The sequence below is a fragment of the Macrobrachium rosenbergii genome, chromosome 4 (assembly GCF_040412425.1).
Source record: "Macrobrachium rosenbergii isolate ZJJX-2024 chromosome 4, ASM4041242v1, whole genome shotgun sequence".
NCBI lineage: Eukaryota > Metazoa > Arthropoda > Malacostraca > Decapoda > Palaemonidae > Macrobrachium > Macrobrachium rosenbergii.
The window spans coordinates 2,205,979-2,232,129 of record NC_089744.1 but is presented as its reverse complement, the minus strand read 5'-3'; the positions used below and the strand labels follow the sequence as shown (position 1 = coordinate 2,232,129).

At 37.5% G+C, this 26,151-nt stretch overlaps 1 protein-coding gene across 20 annotated transcripts in view; it reads left to right on the top strand.

Annotated features, from left to right (window-relative positions):
* LOC136829499 (nucleoporin p58/p45-like) overlaps positions 1 to 26,151 on the top strand; it is a 116,286-nt gene that overhangs the window by 71,616 nt on the left and 18,519 nt on the right. For 7 of the 20 annotated variants that reach the window (XM_067088317.1, XM_067088392.1, XM_067088367.1 and 4 more), the window contains one exon: positions 308 to 531. The exons of 2 other annotated variants lie outside the window; for them this stretch is intronic. In XM_067088317.1, coding sequence (XP_066944418.1) covers positions 308 to 531 — 224 coding nt within the window. Of the gene's footprint in view, positions 1 to 307; positions 532 to 2,856; positions 3,382 to 25,494; positions 25,554 to 26,151 lie in introns of those variants that run through there. 11 more of the 20 variants (XR_010850414.1, XR_010850406.1, XR_010850413.1 and 8 more) reach the window with 6 other exon arrangements.

Below are 26,151 nucleotides of genomic sequence, written 5' to 3'. Positions count from 1 at the left end.
CAGATTGGAAATTTATTATCTGTCGGTTTATTAATGAAAAGTTGACAATTAAAAATAAGATCTTTACCATCCACATTAATATTTGAAAATCTAGAAAATTGCAAGTGTATGATTCCATGTCATATTAAGTGGAGTTTAGAGTAAAAAGAATGCTGCCATACTATTTCAGAATTCAAGTTTCTTCTTGCATCACATCATAAACTTCAGTTACAAATTCTAGGAATAACAAGTGTAAATTTTCATGGGCAAGAGCATTTTGTACTGTATATTTGTATTTCATATATTTTGTCATCTAAACTTTTGACAGGAGTAACACTGGCTCCAGTATGTTTAATAGTGGATCGTCATTTGGCTCAAATACATTTAGTATAGGAAATGCAGCTGGCAGCTCATCATTTGGCTCCAAGTCTCTGTTTGGAAATACATCATCCACGCTTGGAAGTGGCCTAGGTTTTGGCATGAATGCAACAGGCATCCAGCAGACTACCAGTCCTTTCTCTATGAACTCTTCTTTTAGTGCCAAACCATTTGGTAAGTACTTTAGTTTTTTATGAGTGTGTGTGTGTGTGTGTGTGTGTGTGTGTTTATAGTGTATTTTATGATTCCACCCAGATTCAAAGCATTTGGTGTTGGAAGAGTTAACAGCCACTTTCACATGTATAAAATCAGTCATTTGTGATTGTTTTAACAATATTTCCACCTTATAAGGAAACAAAACGTTACCCAAATGTTATCATTTTGGCAGAGTTATATCTAATTTCTGCAAAGGGAAGGTATTCTCCAAAAAAGAATATTTCGCTATACTGTAATGCATTCTAAAATAGGAACTTAGCAATGTAATTCCCAAAGATAACTGACAGTTGAGTCATTAGGTTCAGCTCATTGTGCTTATTGTATAATAAATTTTATAGCTGTGTACATCTTGTGTACACATACATATATATATATATATATATATATATAATCATAATCAAAAAGCTGTAATTAAATAGTCACATCAAAGCAACAACATGTAAAATTCCAGATAACTCAACTAACCCTCTCAGCCAAAACAAGGATTCTAATCATAACAAAAATAAATGCCTATTTGTAACATCTGTAGGCAGCTGTTTGCATCATTAATCAACAATTTAATCATATATATATATATATATATATATATATATATATATATATATATATATATATATATATATATATATATATATATATATTTATATATATATATATATATATATATATATATATATATATATATATATATATATACATACATACATACATACATATATATATATATATATATATATATATATATATATATATATATATATATATATATATATATATATATATATATATATATATATATATATATATATATATATATATATATATATATATATATATATATATATATATATATATGATTAAATTGTTGATTAATGATGCAAATAGCTGCCTATAGATGTTACCAAATAGGCATTTATTTTTGTTATGAGAGGGGCAGTTGAGTTATTTGGAATTTTTACATGTTGTTGCTTTGATGTGGCTATTTAATTACAGCTTTTTAATGATTTTTATCCCCATCATCTGTGAGTTAATTTGATTATGGGAGTTTGCATAAGTGTTCTTGCTAGAAATAGTACTGCAAGAGGTTTCATGATTTATGATCGTCCTGAAAAGTCACATTATTTCAAATTTAGATGATATCAAAAGTTTGATTTGCAATTAGGTTTTATCCATGATTTGGCATTAGTGTCATGAATTTGGTGAAGCATGTTGAGGTTGCCAGTCTTTTGCTAGATTTTGGTGTGTGCTGTGGTTGCCTGTGAGATCACAGTGCAGTGCACTGTTGATGAAGTTTCTGCATAAGACTTCACTCCTTTAGCATTGTGTTAGAGTAAAATTATTCATTATTATAATGCTTTTGTGACTGCTTTTTTTAAGGATATAGAAAGTGCAATATGTGCTCTTATCAGTTTTAATGACTCCTTGCAGACTTTCCAACGCCTTGTTATTTCTATACTGGTTTTGGTTTTTTTGTCCATCTCTTATCTGGTGTAGGACAGATAAAGAAGATTTAGATTATGCTTTTGATGGATGGTGATAATGTGTAAATTCATTGCGATCTTGACAAACTTCATTCATCCTGTTTATATGTATGGATTATTGAGAACAGTACCTCACCCTTTTTTTGTTGTTTGTGTTGATCGAAATTCATTCATCCTACTCCTATCAGTTTGTGTATTATAGTGACTTCTTTTTTGTTAGAATAATCACTTTAGCAAGTGATTTCTTTGTAATTGGCTCAAGGTAGTAAGTAGACGTTTTAGGCTTCTCTCATATGGGAAATTCAACCAAGCCTAAGTATGATTTTTGCAGTGTTGCCTGCTGATTTTTTTTATCCTTAAATGAGTTCTATACTTCACAAAAGGGAGAAATTTTGCTGTTTGTCTCTGTCATTGCTATTAGGACCGCTCTTGCAGACTACGTTAGTCTGTGCAGACTTATTTTAGGAGAAATGCTTGAGTAAACGTAGAGAAAAGGGCAGCTGTTCACTTTATTTTAGTAAAGTATTGGTTTCTCTTTTTATGTAATATACTGCATATTCTATTTTTGTTATTAAACATCGTCCAGCTGAAAGGTATGAATTTAATATTACATATATGTTTCTCCTCAAGATCAATAGAATATTGATGTACATACTTGATTCCTGCCCCCATGTGTTTTTTCAACAACAAAAGAATAATTATTTTGTAAGATAAATAGATCTTCAAAAAGTAGGCCATTGACAATGTATTGTTGAAGAATAATGAACTGAGGCTTTACAGTTATTCTTGTTTCATTTTTCAGAGAGAATTGAATGAATATAGAAATTCCTCAGGTACTATTTATTTGGTGAGCAGACCATTTCATGACAAGTGTACCTCCTTTTTCAAGTAAATTTCAGAGAAACGGTGTTAATTAAAAGATTACCTTGGGATCAGGAATGGTTGTTTGGGTTTGGGGTGGAGTTGGTGCAGAATGGGTCATTACAGGAGGAATATCTGTGTTGGGATCTGTCACAAACTCATTTGAAAGATTATCTCTGATGACATATCCATTATTGATTCAGTCTAATTTACCATTAGGTTTACTGCCACTGACCATATGTATGGAATTAATTACATCCCGTCAACTATTCCATATGTCTTTTGTTATTATTGTTTTATAAATTAAGCTCATGTTGCAGTCAGTGTTATGGCAAATTGCAACTTTTACATTTTACCATTTATATGCCAGTAGTACTGTTTGTTACTAGTGCTTTTAGATTTTATTCTTCGTTAGGTTACTTCTACAGTGTTGTTGAAACAATAAATTATAATAAGTTAGCTCGAAGGCAATCTTTTCTTTTTCTTTGATTTTCCAAGTTCTTTTTTTTTTTCATGGAGAAATACATATACTGTACCCAGCTTTTATTAAGGCAACACTAATGAACCATGACAGATCCTAGTTTGAAAACTACATGATTTTATGTATTCTGTCTTCATATAGGGAAAGGTAGCCAATAGGTATGCAAAAAGTTGATCTTTTTTTTTTTTCATTCTCGAGACTGTACCCATCCCACGAATAACATGGAGAATGTGATATTTGGTTAATATACGAAGAAATGGTTATAGTTTCTTGTGATGTAGAGAGATTATAAGAGAGATTATAAATATCACAGTACCATGCTGAGAAAACAGCCTGTAAATTTGGTGCGCACCTATTATGAGGGGGTGTCCAGTGTATACTCACCTCTGTCCATTAGGTACTCATTCACTTATAACTCTAAAGATATTAAAGCTGCACAAGTCTCCTTGGATATGTTAGACATCATTCATTGTTCTACTTACTCATCTATGTCTCAATGAGTTTTGACTGCATTATCATAACTTCCAGGGAACACATATGGAAAAAGGCAATAAAAAACAAAACACTGTATGTGGTTGACAAATTTCCTTCATAAAAAACAACTTTCTGGCATGAGTAAAATGAAGACAATGAAAATAGATGTAATTAATAATGTGAACTGTAGGCAAACATTTTTACATATAAAAAATATGAAGACATAAAAAATATAGAGAATACAGTATGAAAAAAAGCTGCTGTTATTAGAAAATTTTTTCAACGAAACAGGGTACAGTATTATGGTATTGTATTCTTTGGATTATCACCTCTACAATACTTATACAACTGGTAACTACAAGAGATTAATTAGCATAAAGATTTCAAAAAACATTAATTTCATGAAACATCAGAATTATGCAATGCATTTTGCTGTTTTCGATGTCGTCAATTAAACAGTTCGTAAGTAAACAAACGAATATAATTTCACATAATCGATTTACAAGTCAGTGCCTTTAGAAATCCATTATAACTAAAATATTTGCAATCTTAGTATTAAATGTCATTTCACGAATGTCATGAAATACGAGAATTGTCAAGTGTTTATTGTGACATTTTGAATGATAAACTTAAATATTCTAAAAAAATCAAAAGAAAAAATCAACCATGTACGAATGCAAGCAGCCTTAAAAATCATTTATAACTACGGCAAAATATAGCTAACATTTTTAAACAATAATGTATCCTTGTTTCTAGTCTTCATGTTTTATATATATACAAAAGAGCCTATGGTAAATATATTCGAATAAAAAGGGCATTGAATATAAAAACAATATTTGTAGCGTCATCATCACCAATCTCGCGTAGCCTAATCCTCTTAAGACCTGATGTTCAGTACATCACAATTCCTTCTTTCAGGACCAGATCACAATCACAGCCTTTGATGATGCAGTGTGATGCATCGACCTCCTCCCCTCTTTCATAAATCATGCCTCTTCTACTAACTCAAACCCTGGTCCCCCTCCACCCTCCCTTTTGACACCAGGTATTCAAGTCCCAAGTGACTGCCCTGGAGTCAGGCTAGACTTACGCTGCCTTATGAGAAATTATACCCCCAACCTTTATTTACCATTAATAAATGCAGAATATTTTGGAAAAGATAAGTTCAGTATATGAAAAAATTTTATTTTCAATGTAAAAAATAAAGAAAGGGAAATGTATGCATCCCCCATTTGGCAGTAGTATGTGAAAATGCATAGAGATGTTATTGAATGATAAGAAAAGAATGAAACAGTGGAATGTAATATATAAATACCAGTAAGTAAAGACATCAATACAGATAGTTGACATTTTAGACGTACTGTGTTAGATTGTATTATTCTATATGAAAAGAAGAATAGAAGTTAATGTTTTGTATAAAAAATGTGAAGACCAATAGGTACGCAGTGCGTGGTAATCTATATGTATGTGCGTACGGATGGGGCATCACGTGCTGCGTACATTTTGGACCAGTCAAGAGGTAAATTGACTGGGATAGTACTGCCAAGATTTTCATAGAACAGTGGCCCATATTCTTTCTAGCAATAGAGGTACCCATAGATTGTTGTACATTGTGGCTTAGGACTCTTTGGCAGGCAATTTTAATTTTGCGTACGTATTGGGCTTTTGTATCTTGGCCCTGTCCAATACATACGCACCCATATCCCGCATGTATCTCTTATTTTAGAAAAGTATTGATGCTTGTTTCTTATGCCCCTCATCACCAAATCAGCCCCGAAAAAAAAACTTAATATATAAAGCTTAAAATAACCAAAATATAAAAAGAGACATTGGAAAACCTTAGCTTTTCATAAGGAAATCTTGTTTTTTTCCTGCCTTGCCTTCTTATTTCTTTTGGTAATTTGTTCAATAAAGGGAACAGAACTTAGAAACCTGTTTATATATAAAATAATGGTTAAGGATCAATCTGAGACAAAGATTGAAGATTAAAGTGCCATCACATACTATGCAGACATTTTTAAATACCCTGTGCATACGTATTGGACTGGTGCGCGTACCTATTGGTTACCTTACCCTATGTGCTTAGAATCATAAAATTTTATATATTCTTAAAAACAAGCATACTAAAATGCTCCAGTTTATAGTATTCATAGACAAAAATTAATGATTGTATGAATTAGTGCATGTAGCTTTTGTGCACTTTGGTCTCAAACATACAGGTAATGCCTTTACCAAAAATTCAAGGATAGGAGGTACTGGTTGAAAAGTTTTGTAATGTGAAGGTAATGAACGTTTCTTGTGAATTCAGTAAATTTAAGAACTACTTTAGATGTGCTAGGTGCTCATGTCATACAGTGCATCACTGACTTCTGGTGACAGCAACTTACGGCAGATTCGATCTCACGGCGCCTTTTCAGCGCCGTTAACGATGTTTTACAGCGCTGTAACTTGATGTTGCATTAAGTTCTGGTGCCATAAGCGCCATTGACAGTGCTAACTGCAACAATAGGCATCAAGTTGACAGCGCGTATGGCGCTGTACCTTGATGCAGCATCAAGTTACGGCGCCGTTAAAGCTCTGATAATGGCAAAAAAACAACTTAGAGCGGAAATCAACTTGCTGCTCGATGCTGGAACAGATCCCCCGCCATAAGTCGGTGACACGCTTCACAACAAGGACACTGTAGATCAAAAGGGGATATGTCATTAAAGAAAACAGCGTTAGTTTGTGACCGATGCCACCAGAGATGTCCTTGTCTCCTAGTCTGTAATGACCAATTTTGGCCCCCCCTCCTCCTCTCGGGCTCAAAAAACTGCTCCTGTTGAAGGCATCCCTTCAATGGGCAGACTTTTTGTTTTTATCAAAGGAGTTGTATTTACCAGGGATCATCTGCCTGTCTTGTAAATAGTACTTGTAACATTTCTTTGTATTCAGTCCATACTCTGAAAAAGAAAACAGAAGTTTCTGAAAATGTAAGAAATTTGTAATTCTTACAAATACATCTGTAGTGCTCTACTTAAAACAGTCTTTCATCCTGCATAGTTTTTACATGACTGTTCATTGCATGCAATAAATATGTCACTGGTAAGAACTCTTCATTTCATTGTGCTCATGCATTTTGATGACAAGTACCTTTAAGTTTGTTGTCTTGGAGACAATACTGGATCAGTGTAATGTAATCTACATTTTCTTCCAGGCTGACATATATAATCAGGTCTCTTATGTATTTTTTTTTATTACATGAAAAAGTAATTGCATTACATGAAAGAGTTACATGAAGTGTTATCCTTATGCCTTGTAGTTTAAGATTAAGATGCCATATTTCCTCTTATGCTGCTTAATATGAGGCTGTGGATGTAACACTGATTATTGTTCAAGTTTTTCCTTAGCTGTGTTTTGCTTATTTTTTCAGTGCTTTTTTGCCATGCTTATAGTTTTTAAATTCACGCTAGTTGTTTGAGATATCTATTTTTACATGTTTGGTGATTTTATGTTTGAAATCTCCTTAGGTGTTTTGCAAAGAATTTTGATTTCTTTTCTTCTTCTTCTTCTTCTTAAAAAATTCTGTTGTTGTATTTTGTTACAATAAGTAAAGTGGCTCAACAAAATTGCAAAATGATTCTTCATCATCACCAGCGAATGAATAACAAGAACATAAAACCTGAGTATACTCAAACCAAATCTTGGAATTTGGTGACCTTCGAAATCCATCACCTTATGGGGATTCAGACTCTTCTATTTTTCTTTACTCTTCTATGGCTACTTTCCACTAACTCCTTTATTAATTTACTCACACTGTCCATCTGTTCCTCTGAAAAAATTTATTTTAAAATATCAGTGGTCATCCACAAGGGTCAATAAATAATTGTCAAACCGAGAAAAGTTGTAGTCAATGCATATATGCTTATCAAAATCACATCAGCCAGCTGCTTTTGTTCCACCAGTATGAATGTAGCTCATGTACCAAGCTATATCCTCCAGATCATGTACCAAATGCTGATATACTTTGCACATCATTTAGAATTTCAAGATAACGGTTTTATAACCGCCATGCCATTTACACTCAACCATTGGGTTAATAGAACTAACGGTTTTATAACCACCATGCCATTTACACTCAACCATTGGGTTAATAGAACTTACCTCCTGGAGCTCTCACTCACATAAGTAAATACCAGTGAAGAAACCAAATCCCATGGTAGTGAAGGTTCCATAACAGAAGACTCAGAAACAATTGGGAGGTCAGGCACTGCAGTGACCAGCCTGCATTGTTATTGCCACAAATGGACTTTGCCCAAGAAATGATGCCCCCTCAAATTTTGCTTCTTGATGGGATGACAAACATTTCCATCATCCATCCTTCAGGGAAGCCATTACCACAAGCCCCACAAATACACCAATCCCAGCTAATGGTCTTCACATCTCTCACACCATCTTCAATTCTCTTTCAGACATGCATCCTCATACACTACTCCATACACCATCCTTTCATCATAACCTTTCTACACATCTCCCTCCCCATCTTTTGCAAGGCATATAAATCATGAAGCCCTGCCATCCCTTGCCATCCACTGTCTGTCACATCTTTCTTGTATTTATATAAATATATGCAGATGTTTTTCATCACAAATCCATTGCTCATAGTTTTCTCCAAATTGTGCACTGGCTTTATGCTAAACACACTCCTGAATAATATTTAAAAGATCTTCTGCAGGCTGGTTTGCAGCAGTGTGCACCTTTATCCCTTTGGTTCCAGCCATGTTTTTGTGTCTCCCACTCATGTGCCCTTGCTGTTGCCCAGTCCTATAGCTTTGATTTTTACCTTTTCCTCTGTTATACTCTTTTTCAGTCTCCCTCCTAAATTGCAATTTGGGAGGGTGCATAAGTGATAGATTTGCTCTGTAATAATTTGAGTTTTTATCCCAGAGTTTTTTAATACAAACCGATAATTCTAGTGAGTTTCTCCTCCCTGCCCAACTTAGCTCTGAGCTGCAGCCCCAGACTATACAAACATGACCCAACTAGGACTGAAGGGCCTGTGGTGCCAAACAGCTAACAGACAGTCTTCTGCTGCTGAAACCAAAAGAAGGGTTTTCTGTTAGATTTTTTAGATATAGTGTGGTGGGTTGAAGGAGTCTGTCTTGATCATCAGCCAACTATATGCCCAAAATTATTAAAGTATGGTGCTGTGGCTTCATCACGTTGCATAAGAAAGCATCTTGCAAAAACCACCACCCTCCATGTTACTGTGAAAATACCATTGATGCAGAATTGGTACTTGCCAATATATCCATCTTCTGAAGTACAAAATGTGTAAACATTCTTTCCCTTTCTCAGCATCTCTGCTTCTTCCTCCCCCTTCTCTCCGCATCCACACAGGATGGGTTGGTTCCAAATCCAACGTGTCCATCAAAATTTTCAAGTGTTAAAACAGGTGCCAGATACTTTCAGTCCCAGTGTGTTCTGTATGTAGATGTTCCGAGTTTGCTTGGTTATCAATATATGCTCTTATGGCTTCGAATTACTGAGTTAGACAAGCTCATGGTTATCCTTTTGGATGGGACAAATTGAGTGACCTAATGAGGGGCACATTATTAACAGAATTAGGTTAGTTGTATTCAGATTAGAAGTCATGCCTAACAATGTTGCTTTTAATAACTGTGATAAACGACGTCCACATGGAAGAAGTCCTTGACAAGATAATGTAAATCTCTCCCTCATTATGTAAGAGAGTTTTTGATAATACTGTATCATTATCTGAACAGTAGTAAGAGCATAGGTCTCTCTCTCTCTCTCTCTCTCTCTCTCTCTCTCTCTCTCTCTCTCTCTCTCTCTCTCTCTCTCTCTCTCTCTCTCTCTCTCTCTCATTTTCATAATAAAATTAAGTTTCATATATACTGTACTTACCAAGTAATTACATAGCTATAGTTTTAACCTCGCGCGACAGCCTTTTATTTAAAAATCGCAGTAGCACTTCAGTTGTTTAGTGCAGGTGACAAGCCCCACCCACTTAATGGGAGTGTTGGAACAACTTAGCCAGTGGCGTCATTCTGTTTGTGCCTTTATGTCCATTAGTGGGGAGGAGGGAGGGCTCTGATTCTGTAATTACTTGGTAAGTATATATGAAACTTAATTTTATTATGAAAATATAATTTCCATATAAGTAACTTAGCAAGTACTGTAATTACATAGCTGAATCCCACATTGATAGTGGGGTGGGATGAATGGACGTATTCTACTCCAGAACATTAGTTTCCTTACTTGGTAAGAGAGCTACTGCAGGAGAATACTGTACTGCCTCTGGTTGGTGCTCATCTTAACTTGTAGTGGTGTGGCGGTTGAGCTGAGGGTCGCCTCTTTATAAGTGGAAGTCTTGCAACAGAGGATAGGCCTGATTGCTGACAAGACATATATAATAAGTGCCCTTGCCTGGGGCACAGTACCAGTAAAGCCAGCAACCAGACAATGCTGTCACCCACACTGACAAAAAACCACTACCCATCCACTAAGACTGGTGGGCACTCCAGGTACAAACTACCCCCAGGCTTCCCAAAACTCAAAACCCTGCGTCAAGGCAAGGAGGCAGATGAGAGAAAGAGTGCTTGCTATGCTTCTTTCCCCATTACCATGCCAGCCACTGATAATGGCCCTAAGGTGCTACAGTACTTGAACACTGTTTCGACTTCTTTCAAGTAGTGAGACACGAAGATCAGTTTGCACCTCCAAAAGGTCGACTGAAGAATGGACGAAAGGGATAAATTATGCTTGAAAGCGAGAGAGATATAGTGACTGCTCAGTTCATGTGCTTTCACTTTGAACGACAGCAAAATGTCCTGAATTGGAAAATGCGCCTTGGAAATCAGGTCCCTTAGGAAGAGCGACAATGCATTCTTTGAAAGAGGGTGAGAAAGATTCTTGACGGAACACCAGAGGTTGCTGGATGGCCCTTGGATGTTCTCGGCCCTTTGCAAATAATATCTTAAGGCTCTGACGGGGCAAAGAACCCTTTCCTCTTCCTTCGGGCCCAGGATTTCCATTAAACTCTCAAGGTGGAAGGAAGGAGGCCAGGACTTGGATGGGTCCTTGTTCTTGGCTAGGAAACCTAGGGTAAAAGAGCACACTGCATCTCCTTGGGAGAAACCTATCTGCTTGTCAATAGCTTGCAGTTCACTTACATGCTCGGCAGTCGCCAAGGCCACGAGGAAGAGTGTCTTCAGAGTGAGGTCCTTTAGGGAAGCAGCACGAGGGGTTCGAAAGGAGGACCTGTGAGCCACTTAAGTATTATGTCTAGGTTCCAGGAAACCAGATTGGCCTTCTGCTTAGAAGTGTCGAATGACTTGATGAGGTCATTAAGATCCGGGTTTGAGGACAGGTCCAGACCTCTATGCTTAAAAACCGAGCTCAGCATAGCTCAATACCCTTTAATGGTGGAAGAGGACAGACCTCTAGAGGTCCTCAGGTGGAGGTGGAAGTCTGCTATTTATGTTACAGATGTCTCAGAAGACAAAACGTTATGTCTGAGACACCATCTACGAAAAACTGTCCACTTTGCTTGGTAGACGTCGCAAGAAGGTTGTCGTCTGCATCTTGCAATAGCTTCCGCAGCGGCTCTTGAAAAGCCTTTTGCTCTGACCAGCTTCCTGACAGTCTGAAGACTGTCAGAGCCAGAGCGGACAACCTTTGGTGGTATCTCTTGAAGTTAGGTTGTTTGAGTTGCCACTGTTTTTGGGAAAATAGTCTCGGGAAGTCCACCGAAAGCCATAGGTCTGGGAACCACTCCTTTGTGGGCCAAAATAGGGCTACGAGGGTCATCGAGACGTTGCGGTGCAAGATGAACTTGTTCAGGATTTCCCTCACCATGTTGAAGGGGAGGAAGGCAAACAGATCCAGGCCTGACCAGTCCTGGAGCATGGCGTCTGTCACCCACGTCAGGGAATCTGTGGCTGGAGAGCAGAAGAGAGGAAGATGATGGTTTTTTGAGGTGACAAACAGGTCCAGCATTGGTTTGCCCCTTAATCACCAAAGGTCGAGACAAACCATGGGATCCAAGGTCCACTTGATGGGAAGGACCTGCTTCTGACACTCAGGTTGTCTGCCAGAACATTCAGTTTTCCTTGAATAAATTGAGTGACCAGCAAATTGATAACCAACGTCGCTCGATTTTGGTCTGCCCATAGGAGATCCTTTGCTGCCTGGCAGAGAGAAGAGGAATGAGTGCCTCCCTGCTTTCGGATATACGTCAGTGTGGTGGTGGTGTTGTCCACATGGACTACTACTGTCTTGTTGTAGGTCATGGTAGAGAAGCGTTGAAGGCCTAGGTGAATTGCTTTTAATTCTCTAACGTTGATATGAAGGTTCTGTTCTTCTGGGGACCACATCCCGGAAACTTCCTGATTTCCCAGAAGGGCTCCCCAACCTAGATTCGAGGCGTCTGATTAAAAATCTAGGTTGGGGCTCAGAGGAAGAAGAGACTTTCCTTGCGATTGTCTTCCTTCAGACAGCCATCATTGGAGGTTCAATTTGATTTCTTGAGTGATGGGAAACAAGACAGAGTCTGGTTTGGTTTTCCTGCCCCAGTTGGCTTTTAGGTAGAATTGGAGGACTATCATGTGGAGTCTGCCCAGCTTGACGAATGTCTTGATGGACGCTGGCGTCCTTAGTAGGCTTGTCCATTGGTGGGCCGAACAAGGTGAGAGGGCGAGAAAAATGTGTATCATCTTGAGGCAGCTGGTGATTATCTTTTGAGGGATGGAAAAGCCTGAAAAGTCCAAAAATTGAGAATCATCCCCAAATAGAGAATCTCTTGTGTCGGGGCTAACTGGGACTCTTGGAGATTTAAGAGTATTCCTAGTTCCTGAGTAAGGTGAAGAATGGTGTGCAAGTCCTTCAAGCACTTCCCTTCGCAAGCACTTCTCCTTCGAAGGGAATTGAAAAGCCAGTCATCCAGGTAAAGACTGATGTTGATGCCAATCAGATGAAGCCATTTTGCGGGGGGGGGAGACAAAACTGAAATATTTTGTCCTAGAAGATGACCCTAAGATACTTCCTGGAGTCCGGATGGATTGGGATATGGAAGTATGTGTCCTGCATATCCAGCATTACCATCCAGTCGCCCGGGTGAATGGATTATAAGACTAAGTGGTCCTTCTCCATCTTGAACTTCATCTTCCTTACGAAGAGATTGAAGGTGCTTACGTTGAGGACTGGTCTCCAACCCCCTGACACTTTGGGGACTACAAACAGATGATTGTAGAAGCTTTCTGTGCAGATGTCCTCTACTTTTTTTATGGCTCTCTTTAGGAGAGAGGATACTTCCTTCAAAAGGGCTGAATGTTTCACCGAGCCTTTTGAGCAGGCCGTCAAGGCAATGGGAGAAATGACTAAAATGGGGGCTCTCCATGAAGGGGATGGCATAGCCCACCTTCAGAGTCTTGACAATACACCGGTCTGCCCCTCTGTGACTCCACTTCTCCCAAAAATTGCGAAGTCTGACTCATACTGGGGCACGAAGGACTTCTAGTTCATTTCTTAGGTACAGCCTTGGAAGAGCTTCTATTGATGGCTCTAGCTGAGAACTGGACATTAGAGCGATTCTTCCACTATCGTCTAAGGAAAAATGCGAAACGAATCCAAAGGCGAATATAATAACGCCGACGTCTGTGACTGTGTGACTCCTTTGGTGGTGAAGGAGCACCAAAGTTCTTTTTTATTCAGAACCCCAAAAGAGAAAAGGGCCACAAGATCCGAAGACCCGTCCCTGATGGCTTTGTCTGCACACGACAGAACTTCAAACAAATCCATTGCAAAGTGCTCGTCCAAGTCCTTGTTGTCTTCGATCTTCTTAGCAGCAAGGGCTCCTACTGTCCAATCTAGGAAGCTGAAAACCTCAAATACCATGAAGAGGTTGTTAACTAGATGGTCCAGCTCTGTTGAAGAGAACTTAATCTTCGCTGGAGCGAAGGCTGGGTGATGTGAAGAGTCGATGAGGCCGGAGAAGTCCCCTTGGGAGGTGGCAGCGACTCCCAAAGAGGGAGGTTCCCCGGTGCTGTACAATAGGTACAGTAACACTTTGAACTTATGCGAGGTTAGGTTCCAGAACCCTTTGCTCAAGTTGAAGATTAGCGTAAGTTTGGTACAGTCACTAAAAATGCTAATAAATACTTATTTCTAGAGTTTAAACACTAAATATGACCCTAATCATGCTCCCAAAATATTAACCCTTATACCCCGGACTTATCATGTTTAGCCTAATTGAAATACGTATATAAAATACTACTGCCATAACCAGTCCTTGATGTTTGCTTTTGATCTCAATCTCTGACAAGTAGAGCTACTCTGAAGCATGTGAAGTTATATATCAATAGAAAGCTAATGCTTTGAATATCCTTATATGTTATAACAAATTATCCCAAATGCAAAGAATCTGATGTAAGAAAATGCTGGCATGTAATTGTATAAATTTTATTACTGAATCACGAGAAACGCACACACTACAAAATATACATAGACAACACAAAAGCACAACACAGCTAACACAAACATTTTGGCAAAGAGATTATCTTTGTAAACAAAAAGTTTTGAATGAAATCCAGTTATTAATTGCTTTACCAAACATTTTTCCTTCACTATAAAACACAAAACATTCCTGAATCACAAGAAGCCGTTATATCCATAAATTTTAGTGTTTAAATCCAAAATATTATGTAAAATATATCGCTAGCAAGTTGCAGCCACACAACGGCAAACTCAGCCACCTAAAGCAACCACATTCAGGACCAAAACAAAAGCTAATCATCTGATTGGTTGCTACTTTATGATGCAGAATCAGATAGCCAATGGTAAGGAAGCACTGTAGTGACATTTTGAGGCCAGCAAAATTGCATAGTGGGGATGTGAGAGCGGCAAGTTTTAACAGAACTTTAGAGAGCCATGAACGTGGCCTCACGGAGGCTACTGGTAAAGCCTTGATCATGGCCTCACAGAGTGTAAGGGTTAAGCTAACTTTTAAATGAAATTTAAGTTACTGTAATTTCATTTAGAAGTTAGCTTAATATCCTTAAAAAAGGGACTAAATGGTTTGACTAAAAATTGGGTTATGCTACTGTGTACATAACGCATACTAATGCTACCTTAGTTCATGGGGTGCCATTTTCTTGTAAACCTCATATGTCACAGTCATAACGAAGGTACAATTCAATAAAATAAAGAAAAGGTATGTAATGTTCAAGGGTAGTAAGGTAGAGAGAGAGAGAGAGAGAGAGAGAGATGGGTATGTCTTTACATTAAGAGAGTGGAATTATATATGAATTATTACGGAGACAGAGAGAATAACATGAGAGAGAGAGTGAGAGATGTTTGGCCTTACTTAAAATATCAAGAGTTAAATTATTTATGAATTATTAAGGAGATAGAGAGAATAACATGAGAGAGAGAGAGAGAGAGAGAGAGAGAGAGAAGTTATTCTTAGATTAAATATCAGAAATAACATGAGAGAGAGAGAAGTTATTCTTAGATTAGATATCAGAAGATTGAAGTTCATGATTTATGAAGGAAAAAGAGAGAGAGAGAGAGAGATTTCAGTACGTAGAAATCCTTTGAGACACTGTGGGCAACGCTTCCCTTCATGTCATATGTCAAGTTGATTGACAGCTACCTCCCCCCTCCTCTCTTCAAGCCTCACACAAAAGACCGGGGTATGATATGTACATGTTTAGAGTTTAATATAATTTACCATACAAATGCAAAAAATGCATGGTAAATATGAAATAAGATTAATAAAAAAGTAACGTCATGTTTGTCTGTGCTTAAAAATCTCTCATCTCAGAGAGAGAGAGAGAGAAACAAAAATACAACTCATACATCAAAGCAAATACGTATTAAAGTAGTATGAGAGAGAGAGAATGTTTGCATCACAGCTGTTTTGTGATTTTGATTGATTTTACTGTATTTTAACTAAAGTATGCTAGTGTCACAGTATTTATGTACAAAAGTAAAAATAATACAAATTTTACACATAAAAACATGAAAACTTACATAATACTTAAAATATTAAACATAAACACTTCTGTAGGGTTAGTATTTCGCAAATGTCATGTGTCTGTGAAAAATCACGTATGCCAATTAGTTAAGTTCCAGTGAGAAATTCGCTTGTCTGTGAATTAGCGCAACTTGAATCGTGTAAGACCGAGGTGTTACTGTATCTCCTCTTGACCAGATGAGAGGGAGGATGGGCGAAAGTAGCTTCACCTTGCTCCCTCTTAGCAGAGAGCCAGTCTCCAATTTCTTTAATTGCCTTCTTGGATGATGAGGAAAGAACTATCTTGGGAAGCCTGGAGCTATCTCCTGGGAGGTTCCTCATCAGGAATGAAGAAGCAGGTGAGACCAGGGCAGCTGGAGCGAAAAAAGACAGAAAACTTGCCAACAGGTCGCGAAAAAGAGCTGCATATGCCAAAGGAGGAGCAGGGTCTTGGTTGAACTCTTCTTCTTCAGAAGTGATTGGAGACGGGGACAAGTCATGAGCAGACTTGGAGGCTGGAACTCTCTTGAGGAAGCTCATGATTTCAGATAACTGTTGCCTGATGGGCACCAAAGAAGGTTTGTCTTGATCCATGGTGAATGTTTGACATTCAGGAGAAGTAGACAGGTGATGAAGAGATGGCCCTGGGCACTCAGGAGTGCGCAGTTGGCATTTGGCCAGTGGCGCCAGGTGCTTGGGAGCTGACGCTGGGCACTCTGGAACTGGCGCTGGGCGCTCAAGAGCTGGCTCTGGGCGCTCAGGAAGAGACTGCCACTTAGATGATGGTCGCCTGACAACAGAATGGCGTACTGGCGAGAATACTTCTGGTGAATCCCATGGGTGAGAAGGAAGTAGTGCTGGGGCAAAGACGGAGGGATCCACAGCGTAGCTGCAGGAAGTCTGTGGACTGCGGAGCGCCTCAATGTACCGCTTAATAGGCAGTGGAGAAGAGCAGCCGACATTGTCCACATGCCTCGTCAATGGCCTGGTCGAATCAAGAAGCGCCTGTGGTACCTGGAATCGGGATCGGAGTCCGAACTTGATGACAAATGATGTACATCCAGAGAGTCCTCTCCAACGGCCATCTGTCAACAGCTGGGTTTGTGCAACAGGCTCAGCTGAGGGGGCAAACCCCACCAGCCTCCCTTGGACTTACGGTATGTCTTCTCCCAGGTTTAGGAGAGTGGGACAGTGACTTTTGTCTAGGAGAGCTGGCGGGACGAGTAGTCACCTCCTCCACTTGTGCTTCACTAGACACCTTATCACAAAGCACTGTCCATTAGGACTTTCAGGGACGCCCCTATCTCAGAGAGTATGCACTACCAAGTTTAACTTCTTATCAAACCTGGATTCAAGGTTGGCAATGGCATCTGGGCCGGAAGCATGGGAGCCAAGCATGGGAGTAAGTGGAATGGAAGTAGGAGGCTGGGAATAGGAGAAAATGTGGGAATAGGGGAAGAAGGACTAGCAGGACTAAGATCTGGCTCAGGCTTAGGCGTAGAATCTAAGCTAACAGAAGCCCTACGCTCAGCCCTAGAGGCCGCCTTTCTCTTTCTATCCTTTTCGAGCTTACTGTACTAAGGTGAGATTCAAGAACCTTCCACTTTCTCTCATCCCAATCCTTACACTCATCATAAGTATTCTCCTTGCAAATCATAACATACCTTAGTTAACCTAGTTTTACAGCCTTCGCTACAGTAGCAAACACTAGAAGCACTCGAATCAGACAAAACTAATTCCAAAAAGCTGACAAAAGCAAACAAAAACTTGAAGGCTATGCAAACTCGACAGTACTTCACCAAAATCCAGCGAGAAAAACCAAAAACTGATGAAAAAAGCTGCAGCATGCCCAACAATGTTGACTGTGTGAGCGGCAAAAACAGATTGACGCTACTGGCTGAGTCATTCCAACACTCCGTTAAGTGGGCAGGGCATGTCACCTACACTAAACAGTTGAAGTGCTACCTTGATTTTTAAATAAAAGGCTGCTGCAGGAAGTTAAAGCTGTAGCTATGTAATTACTTGGTAAGTTACATGTATGAAAAATATTTTGCTGGTTCTGAGTAATCTGGTGTGAAATGATTATCACATTTTGATAGATATCTCCAAATTGCTTTACTGCATTGCACTGCATGAGATGACTTACTCCAGGCCTGTCAATTTTACTGTGGGCTGTTGTGGTTCTTGCAGCATAAAAGGCTTACAGCTAATTTCCAGTGAACTACTTATGCTGGTATGGTTTAAATCATAATGCTTAAAGAAGATTACTGTAATTAAATTATGGTGATGGTTTAAATTTTATATACATTTTACTTATAAGAAGTGTTCATATGAAGTAGAAGCCAAAGCTTTACAAATTCCTATTTTATGTTCTCATCAAGTGAGATCAAGTCTAAAATTTCAGATACCTCATTACTAGTGGTTAATTAATAAATATGTTTCATTACATCACTGTGCCGCATCATTTTCTACCGGGTGTTCTTAAGCAAGTTTGGGAAAGTTGTCAGATAGTGATAAAATTGTCACAATCAGAGGGTATGATAAAGTGAAATGTCTGCATACTCCTTGTAATATGGGTTGGATTTATGGTATATTTAGTAAGAGAATTGTGGTATATGTTTTTATCAGTAATGATTCATTAAAGTGAAATCAACAGAGGCCCTTTTAATAATGAGGCAGATACAGGAGAAGTACCATTGGAAAAGGAAGGGGTTTTTCCATATACAGTATTTGTACATCTTCAAAGAGATTTTGATATATTAGGAAAAGAAAGTGGATTTACAGTACCAAAACAGAGGGTACCAGAAAGGCTCATTGGTCTAGTGGTATTACCAAATAATAAAAAATTTTAGAGCAGGGGTCAGCAACCTCCGGCATGTGGGCTGCATCAGGCCCGCAAAGAATTTTAGTCTAGCCCACCAGCTTAACACTTGGATGCTAATTATCTAACAGTTGTTACCTAGTTTAAGGTGTTAAGTGATCCTTATATTGTAGTACATTTGATATCATGGCCCTCCAAGACACTGCATTGCTGTCTGGCCTGCTCTCTCCAAAAGGTTGCCAACCCCTGTTGTAGAGTGGACAGTGGCAGGTAAATTGGAAGGATTTGAAATAAATGTTGTAGTCCATCAGCTGTCAGAACAGAGTCCTTTCTTGTTTATCATAGTAGTGGTTAATACAAAAATCCGTGAAATTGGTGGTCCTGGGGAGTTTTTATGTATTTTACTTGTTGTTAACTTTCAAAATAGAGAAACGTTGTATAATGTTTAAAAATGGGAGAGTGGATTGGAGAGGATGGTAGTGAAACTCAGTGGAATCAAAACAATGCTCATGATAACTTCAAAGAAATTAAAAGAGAAAATCGTATGGAAAGCAGCCATTTGGTTGCTCCAAAAGAGGTGTTAAGGTGTACTGAGTACTGTATATATTGAAAAGTAACGGATTGTGTCACAGGAGATGCCCAGAATTGTGAAGGAAGTAAGTTTTTATTCTCAGAAAAGCAGATGGTGGCAGAAAATTTCTGTAACCTTGTCAACACATAGGACTATGATGCAAGTATTGATAGGGCTATAAGGAAAGAGTAGTAACAGCCTGAATGAAGTGAAGGGAGACTGCCAGACTACTGTTAAATAAGAATATCCTATCAGTAAAAAGGTAAAGATATCAAATACTTGAATAAGGTCTATATTACGTGGGTACTTTAAAAGAAATGGAAAAGGTGTTGAAGATGTGTGACTAGAGTTGAGTACAGTATAATGAGAAGACCATAGTACAGATCAGAAAGTTACATAGTTCGGGCTTTATGACAAAAGAAAAGACAACTGAAAATTAGACAGATTTTAAAGATTTAGACAGTAAGGGTATCTGATGAATAGAAGTGAGGCTCAGGTATTAAAAAAACTAATGAATATGTGAGGAGCAGGATGAGGAAAAGAGTGTAGGCCAAGGAAATCTAGTAAAAAGGCTTGAGTGAAGGCCTAAACCAAATGGGAAATCAGGCCATCAGTACATAGGATAGAAGACAGTTGGGAGAAGTCTCTTTTTTGTTCTAACCGTTTATAGTAAATGGAAAATCTAATAAAATAAAATTAGTATTGCAAGGGATAGAGAAAGCAAATGAGTAGGATGTAGGGAGTTTCCAGATTAGGCATCCTAATTGGTCCTGTAGAAACTGGAGTAGGTACTAGCTCCACCAATAATCAGTGACGGTCACACAAGCATATACAGTAAACCCCCCGTATTCACGTTCTCACAATTCGTGGACTCACTGATTCGCTGATTTCTCTATGGAACATATACACATTATTCGCGGAAAATTCGCCTATTAGCAGTATTTTTCACTGAGAAATTTTCATTAACTACAGGGCGTCCCTGAGCTACGGCGGCACCAACTTACGACGTTCAAGAATAGGTATCTAGTTACAGTGCCATGAGTGCCATTAATGGCACTTGCAACAAGAATAAGTATCTAGTTACAGTGTTGTAAGCATTGTTAAAGCGCTGTCAACAGCACTTACAGCACCTATTAATTAATAAGCACTGACTTACGTCAGAAATCGAATTACAGTGCGCTGCTGGAACGGAACCCCCGCCGTAAGTCGGGGACTGCCTGTGTTTGAACTATCAAAATGGGCAGCTCTTAGTGTTTTTAGAGGGATTTTAAGTATTCAGGTTTTTTAGCTATTTACAGGGGCTTGTGGTATGCATCCCCCACGAATACAGGGGGTTTACTGTATACTATAACACCCTCTCCCAAGAATCACTGGTAACCATCACATACTTACTGAACTTTCTATGTACTTCTCCATTACATCCTTCCTGCTTATCCTCAGCCACATCAGGAACAGTGTCTCACACGGATATTTACTGTGAAGTTTTCTCTTATATCAAACATATTACACTTAAACAGCAACTCAGTTGGTGATTACTTGAAAATGAATGAGGACAAGAGTACATCCTCCAATACCCAAATTATAAAGTTGTTATAGAGCTTATGGTTAACCAGATAAAAAAAGCGGCACTAAAATCTGTTTGTGCAACTCCATTGTCAAGTTTGTGAAGGTGAGGGCTTAGATGTAAAGAGGCATCACAAGAAAGTTAATTGTTTCCTGTAGTATAATGACAAGTCAGGAAGTAGGAGTCTTGTTTCACAGTAAAATCTGACCTCTTTAAACCGGCTCCTTTGGGACCAGGTCATAGCCAGACCACAGAAAATCCTGGAGGACGGACATCACCCCTAAAAAACCCATATGTAAACAAAGTCTTGCCAGCTCATTCCACATATATATACTGTATTGCTGTGTTATCAAATGTAGAACAAAGCTTATGAATAATCACTGTCATTCGTTAAGTTTAGTTCCCTGTGAAAATTCTGGCCTGCTCCATATATATCTCCCCAGAAATTCTTACACCTTCGGTTCATTGGAACTAAAACCACTTTAAAAGCTCACTGTCAAATTCTGATCTCTTGGTACCTTTCAATGTTTTCCGGCACTTCAAACATTTCTGGTTTTCATTTTCAGAAAAACTCTAAAAATCTGTTTGCTTTTGTTTCTTTAACTCTGCACATGTGCAGAGAGAGAGAGAGAGAGAGACTCTTGATCCCACAAAGGTTGTTACACCTAAAGATACCCATTTTGTTTCAAATTACATATTAGATTACAAAATGGACTGATTATATTGTAATTGTCTTGTCAGCAACCAGTTTTTATGATCATTGCAATTTAGGATAAAGAATAAGTGTTCTTATTTTTTTTAACTGCTTGTTAAACAATAGTGATATTATTATTGATTTAATGGAAATGAGGAGGTGCTTTTGTGAAGTGGTAGTTAGTTCATGGTAAGTTGGTATAAAAATGACTAGATACTGTAGGCCATGGATAAGTGATCTGTAGGAAGAACCATGAGAAAGGACAGATTAATGGGTATAGGTTAACATCCTAATTTCTGGTTTATATTAAAATGTCAGTAATAACTCAGATGTAGGTCAAAGCAGGTGCATATGAAGTAAAGATCAAGAAAATGTTTGGTAAAGATTAACTAATAAATTGATTCTACAAAGAATGTACTTTTGTGGTAGTTTTTGTAGATAATTCTGTGTAATTTTGTCACATCTTAATTTCCTTTTGGAATAACATGTATTTTTCCAGCGCTCGGGAGTATAGAAAAAACGAGTGCAGAAAAGATGCCAGTTGCTGTGTGGGAAAAACTTTAAAATTAATGGTTGTTAGGAGAGTTAACAATGGCAGTGTAAATTTTGTTGCATTGGTCATAACTGAAATGTTGATCACAGTGTGGTTTTATAATTTTTATAAGCCAGATCCATTACTTATAAGAGCCTCCCATTCATGATCAACACTACAAAGATGATAGTCACCACATGCATAGAGAGATCTACCAGTCCTCTGCAGCAATCTTAAGTCACTTTTCATGTAAGTCATGAACTGGGAAATAAAATTGTGTATAATTAATCAAATTTTTTTTACAGTAAGCATATTAGAATACTTGTAGGTAAAATTGCAAAGTACGTGGGAGGGACTATATACTAAAACCCCTGACTGGCTGAATGAAATTAACATAAGTATTTAAACCTCTAGCCTTAGACATTCAAGGAATTTTGTTTTGGACAGAAGCACTGAAATATGACATGGCCTTAACTTACTGGAAAATTTGTAAATTAAGTTACCAAGTCCAGCTCCTGACCAGGAGGAAATCCTTGGGAGGGAGCCTCACACTTCTAAAATGTGCTCTTAAAAGTTAAATTGTAGGGAAACTCTCATTACCAAGTGAGATGAACAGCAAAATTTTGGAAATTTCATTCAAAGTTAATTCAAATAGAAACAGAAATAAAAATAAAATTTAGACCAAAGAATAAACAGTCAGGAACATTGCTTGAAGTAGAAATTATATATACAAATTTAGACCAAAGAATAAACAGTCAGGAACATTGCTTGAAGTAGAAATTATATATACAAGTGAAACCACAGGATATAAGATATGTATGACACACGCACTTGCCTGCTATAGACATGTTGACTCAATTGTGTCCACAGAGAAAAAAAATTGCCAGAGCTTTGCTCTTGCATATTAAGAATGAAATTTTGCTGGCCATTAGTAGAAACCTGTCTCATAAGTCACCCATATGAGAAGAAAAATATTTTCTGCTTTGTGAAAGATCTTTTGGATGAGAAAAGACAGGAAGACTTCACAGTTTACCCTGGATATGAAAGAACTATTCTAACAGGGCCAGGAGTGGTAGCACATCGTCTGATCTCCTTAGAGAGCCTAATTTATTATCAAGATAGTATGTACTTTGGTACACCATAAATATTGATCTAAAATTAAGATAGGTTCAGCTAGTGCATGATGAAATCAAAAGTAACAAACAAAATATGTCAAGATCAGCATATAAATGGTAAGAGAAAATGAAATAGAAATTATTGAACTAATGTAGAAATTGATTTGTTAGGTTGCACTCAAAGGAATCAAATATGCTAATACATCAGCACAGTATAATGCAAATTCTGAAGCTTATGGTAATTTTAAGGCTGTTAAGTAGTTCATCATTTGTTGATTATTACCTCTGATATGAAACTTACCACAAGTATGCAGCATTCAATAATTTTATCGCTTCTCTGAACAACAAGAAAGGCATTTTCTGACTTCTGTGAAACAGAAAAGGCAAGCATGCAAAATTGTTGCAGAATTATTAACTTGAGTGTTACTCTCTTCGATACCAGCTTGTTTATTCAGTAACTATTGTCTGTTTTCAGAAACAAGCAAAATACAGTACACTATTCACTTTAAAACATGAGCAAAAATGCATTCAAGAAAAAAAAAAGAATATAAGCTGAATATTCTTAAATAGATAAGGCCAAGAAGGTAGAGAAGCAATGCCAATCAATGTATAAACAGCGTGTTGGCCACTGCAGACACATGACTAATTACTGCTGGTGACCAGCTGGTCTATCCATGTATGCACAGTGGTTGCTATCATCTTCTCTTATTTTTGGAGAGGGATTGTAGTTTCCAAATAATTTGTTGATGATGAATGTGGGCTAGTGTAATAATGGGCTTGTTGCTGAATAGGTTTAAGGGAAAGAGGTTATCATATAGCAACTGATAATTTCTTCATGTATGATGACATCAGCTGATAATAAAGGATGTTAGAATTAAAGAATCAGTATTGTTATAGTTTTGAATGTGTTGAAGGAAGGTGATTACAGGATGCTTTGCTTCAAGGGAGAGGACAAGACTCGAGAGTGCTTGCTATTAATTCAGATATCTACCATCTGTCATTGAGTTATGATTATAGGAAAGAATAAGGACAAAATCATAAACAAAACTTAGGGGTGGAATTTTGGAGTTAGGATTTTGCATATTTTCTGTATATATTTTTTCAGTTTACACCATTCCTTAACCTTGTTTCATCTTATGAATGAGAGTGAGTTAGTTATAAATGATTTGTTAACCAGACCTCTGAACTCTTTTAGGGTTCCTCCCGGGCTGAGGGTTATGAATGAGAAAGACAATAATTTGTCTTTACAGTATGTCAGACCAGTGAAGGGTAGTTGTATGCAGAATGTTCAGATTCAAGTACCTGGCTGGGAGTTTGTTTAGCTTTCTAGAATACCAACCCAGTAAATCCGGCATATTACATAAACTCAACAGGTACAGTAAACCCCCCGTATTCGCGGTCTCACGATTCGCGGACTCACCTATTTGTAGAGTTCTTTGTGGAACGTATATATACACAATATTCACGGAAAATTCGCCTATTCGTGGTATTTTTCACTGAAAAAATTCACTAAATACTGTATTTTCATATAATTTTCATGACTAAATACACTTTTTTGTGAAAAAACTATTAAAATACTCAGGTATAAGCATTTTTAGAGATTTTTGTTGTTTGAACTATCAAAATAGGCAGTTCTAAGTATTTTTAGTGGGGTTTTTAAGTATTCGCAGATTTGAGCTATTCGCTGGGTGGTATGGTACGGATCCCCTGTGAATATTGGGGGTTTACTGTAGATACTTAAACAATTTATATGAGCACTTTTTCAGACCTGCAGTAGACAATGGAAAAGGCATTTGTAGTTTTAATATGCATTGCATTGAAGAGGTTTAGCAGTGGTGACTACAAGATGAAAGTATAATAGTTTTATATATTTTCAGGTAATTTGAGATTTGTAACTAAGCTTTGAAAATTTGAATATGTTCTTTCTTCTTGTGTTTGATATTTTGTGTTACGTGATTAAACAAAAACATAGTTGCCTGTTTTATGGCCACTACTTATGTGGGTAATTTAGTTTTATGTCTGTGTGTTAGAGGAGCTTCTGTTTTCAAGTGTGTTTGATTTTTAACTCAAATGTAATTATAAAATAATAAAAGAGCATAGCTTGTGGGTGACATTAACATGCTCCCAACTCTGAAATTCAGTTTAATATTTTTAATGGATATCATATTTATGTATTCATTTCTTATAATAAAATGAGCCTCTGCAATATTTGGTTTAGATATAAGATTCAGGATTGGGAGCTGTTTTCATATCCTACCATTTTAACCCACTAACATCTCTTCTTTGAGTTGACTGCGTGCATCATTTGCAGGCTCGTGAATCCATGGGGAACAGAGGCACACAACTTGCGCTTGTGGTGGTGATCGGAAAGTGAGTGAAAGGCTGCTTGCATGTGGCTTGTCAGCTGTGTTTGACTATTACCATGTTGCTTTTAGGATCTAGCACAGTATTTAGAAATATGTGTGTAAATCATAGATATTGTGTCTGTGAAGTGAATCTTTATAAATTTGTCGTTTTTTGTCTCTTGTACTAAAGTTATTTTCTGGAGTTGGAACTCTTAAAGTGTATTTTTAAGTTACACATTTATCAAGAAAAGTAACTACAGCACAAATTTAGGTACACGGAAAAAAAAAATGGATGTAAAGGTAAGTGAACAAAATATTATTGAACTAAACTATACTGTACTTCAGTGCCCTTATTGAGGTAGAGTATTTACCTTTTGTTTTTGTGACAAACCAGTGTCAAGATAATCAGATTTAGTTTAGATAGCATTGCCCTTGTATCTAATAAATTAATTTCAGTTATTGTATCATGAATGGGTTTCACAGTAAAAATTTTGATGATTATACAGAGTAAACATATACAGTATATGTGAATGAATACCTTGAAATATCTTAAAGCGCTCAAGTTCATGAGAATGATTGACAAATGATGAAGCATTTCCTGTAATATGTTGTATTTGCAAAGA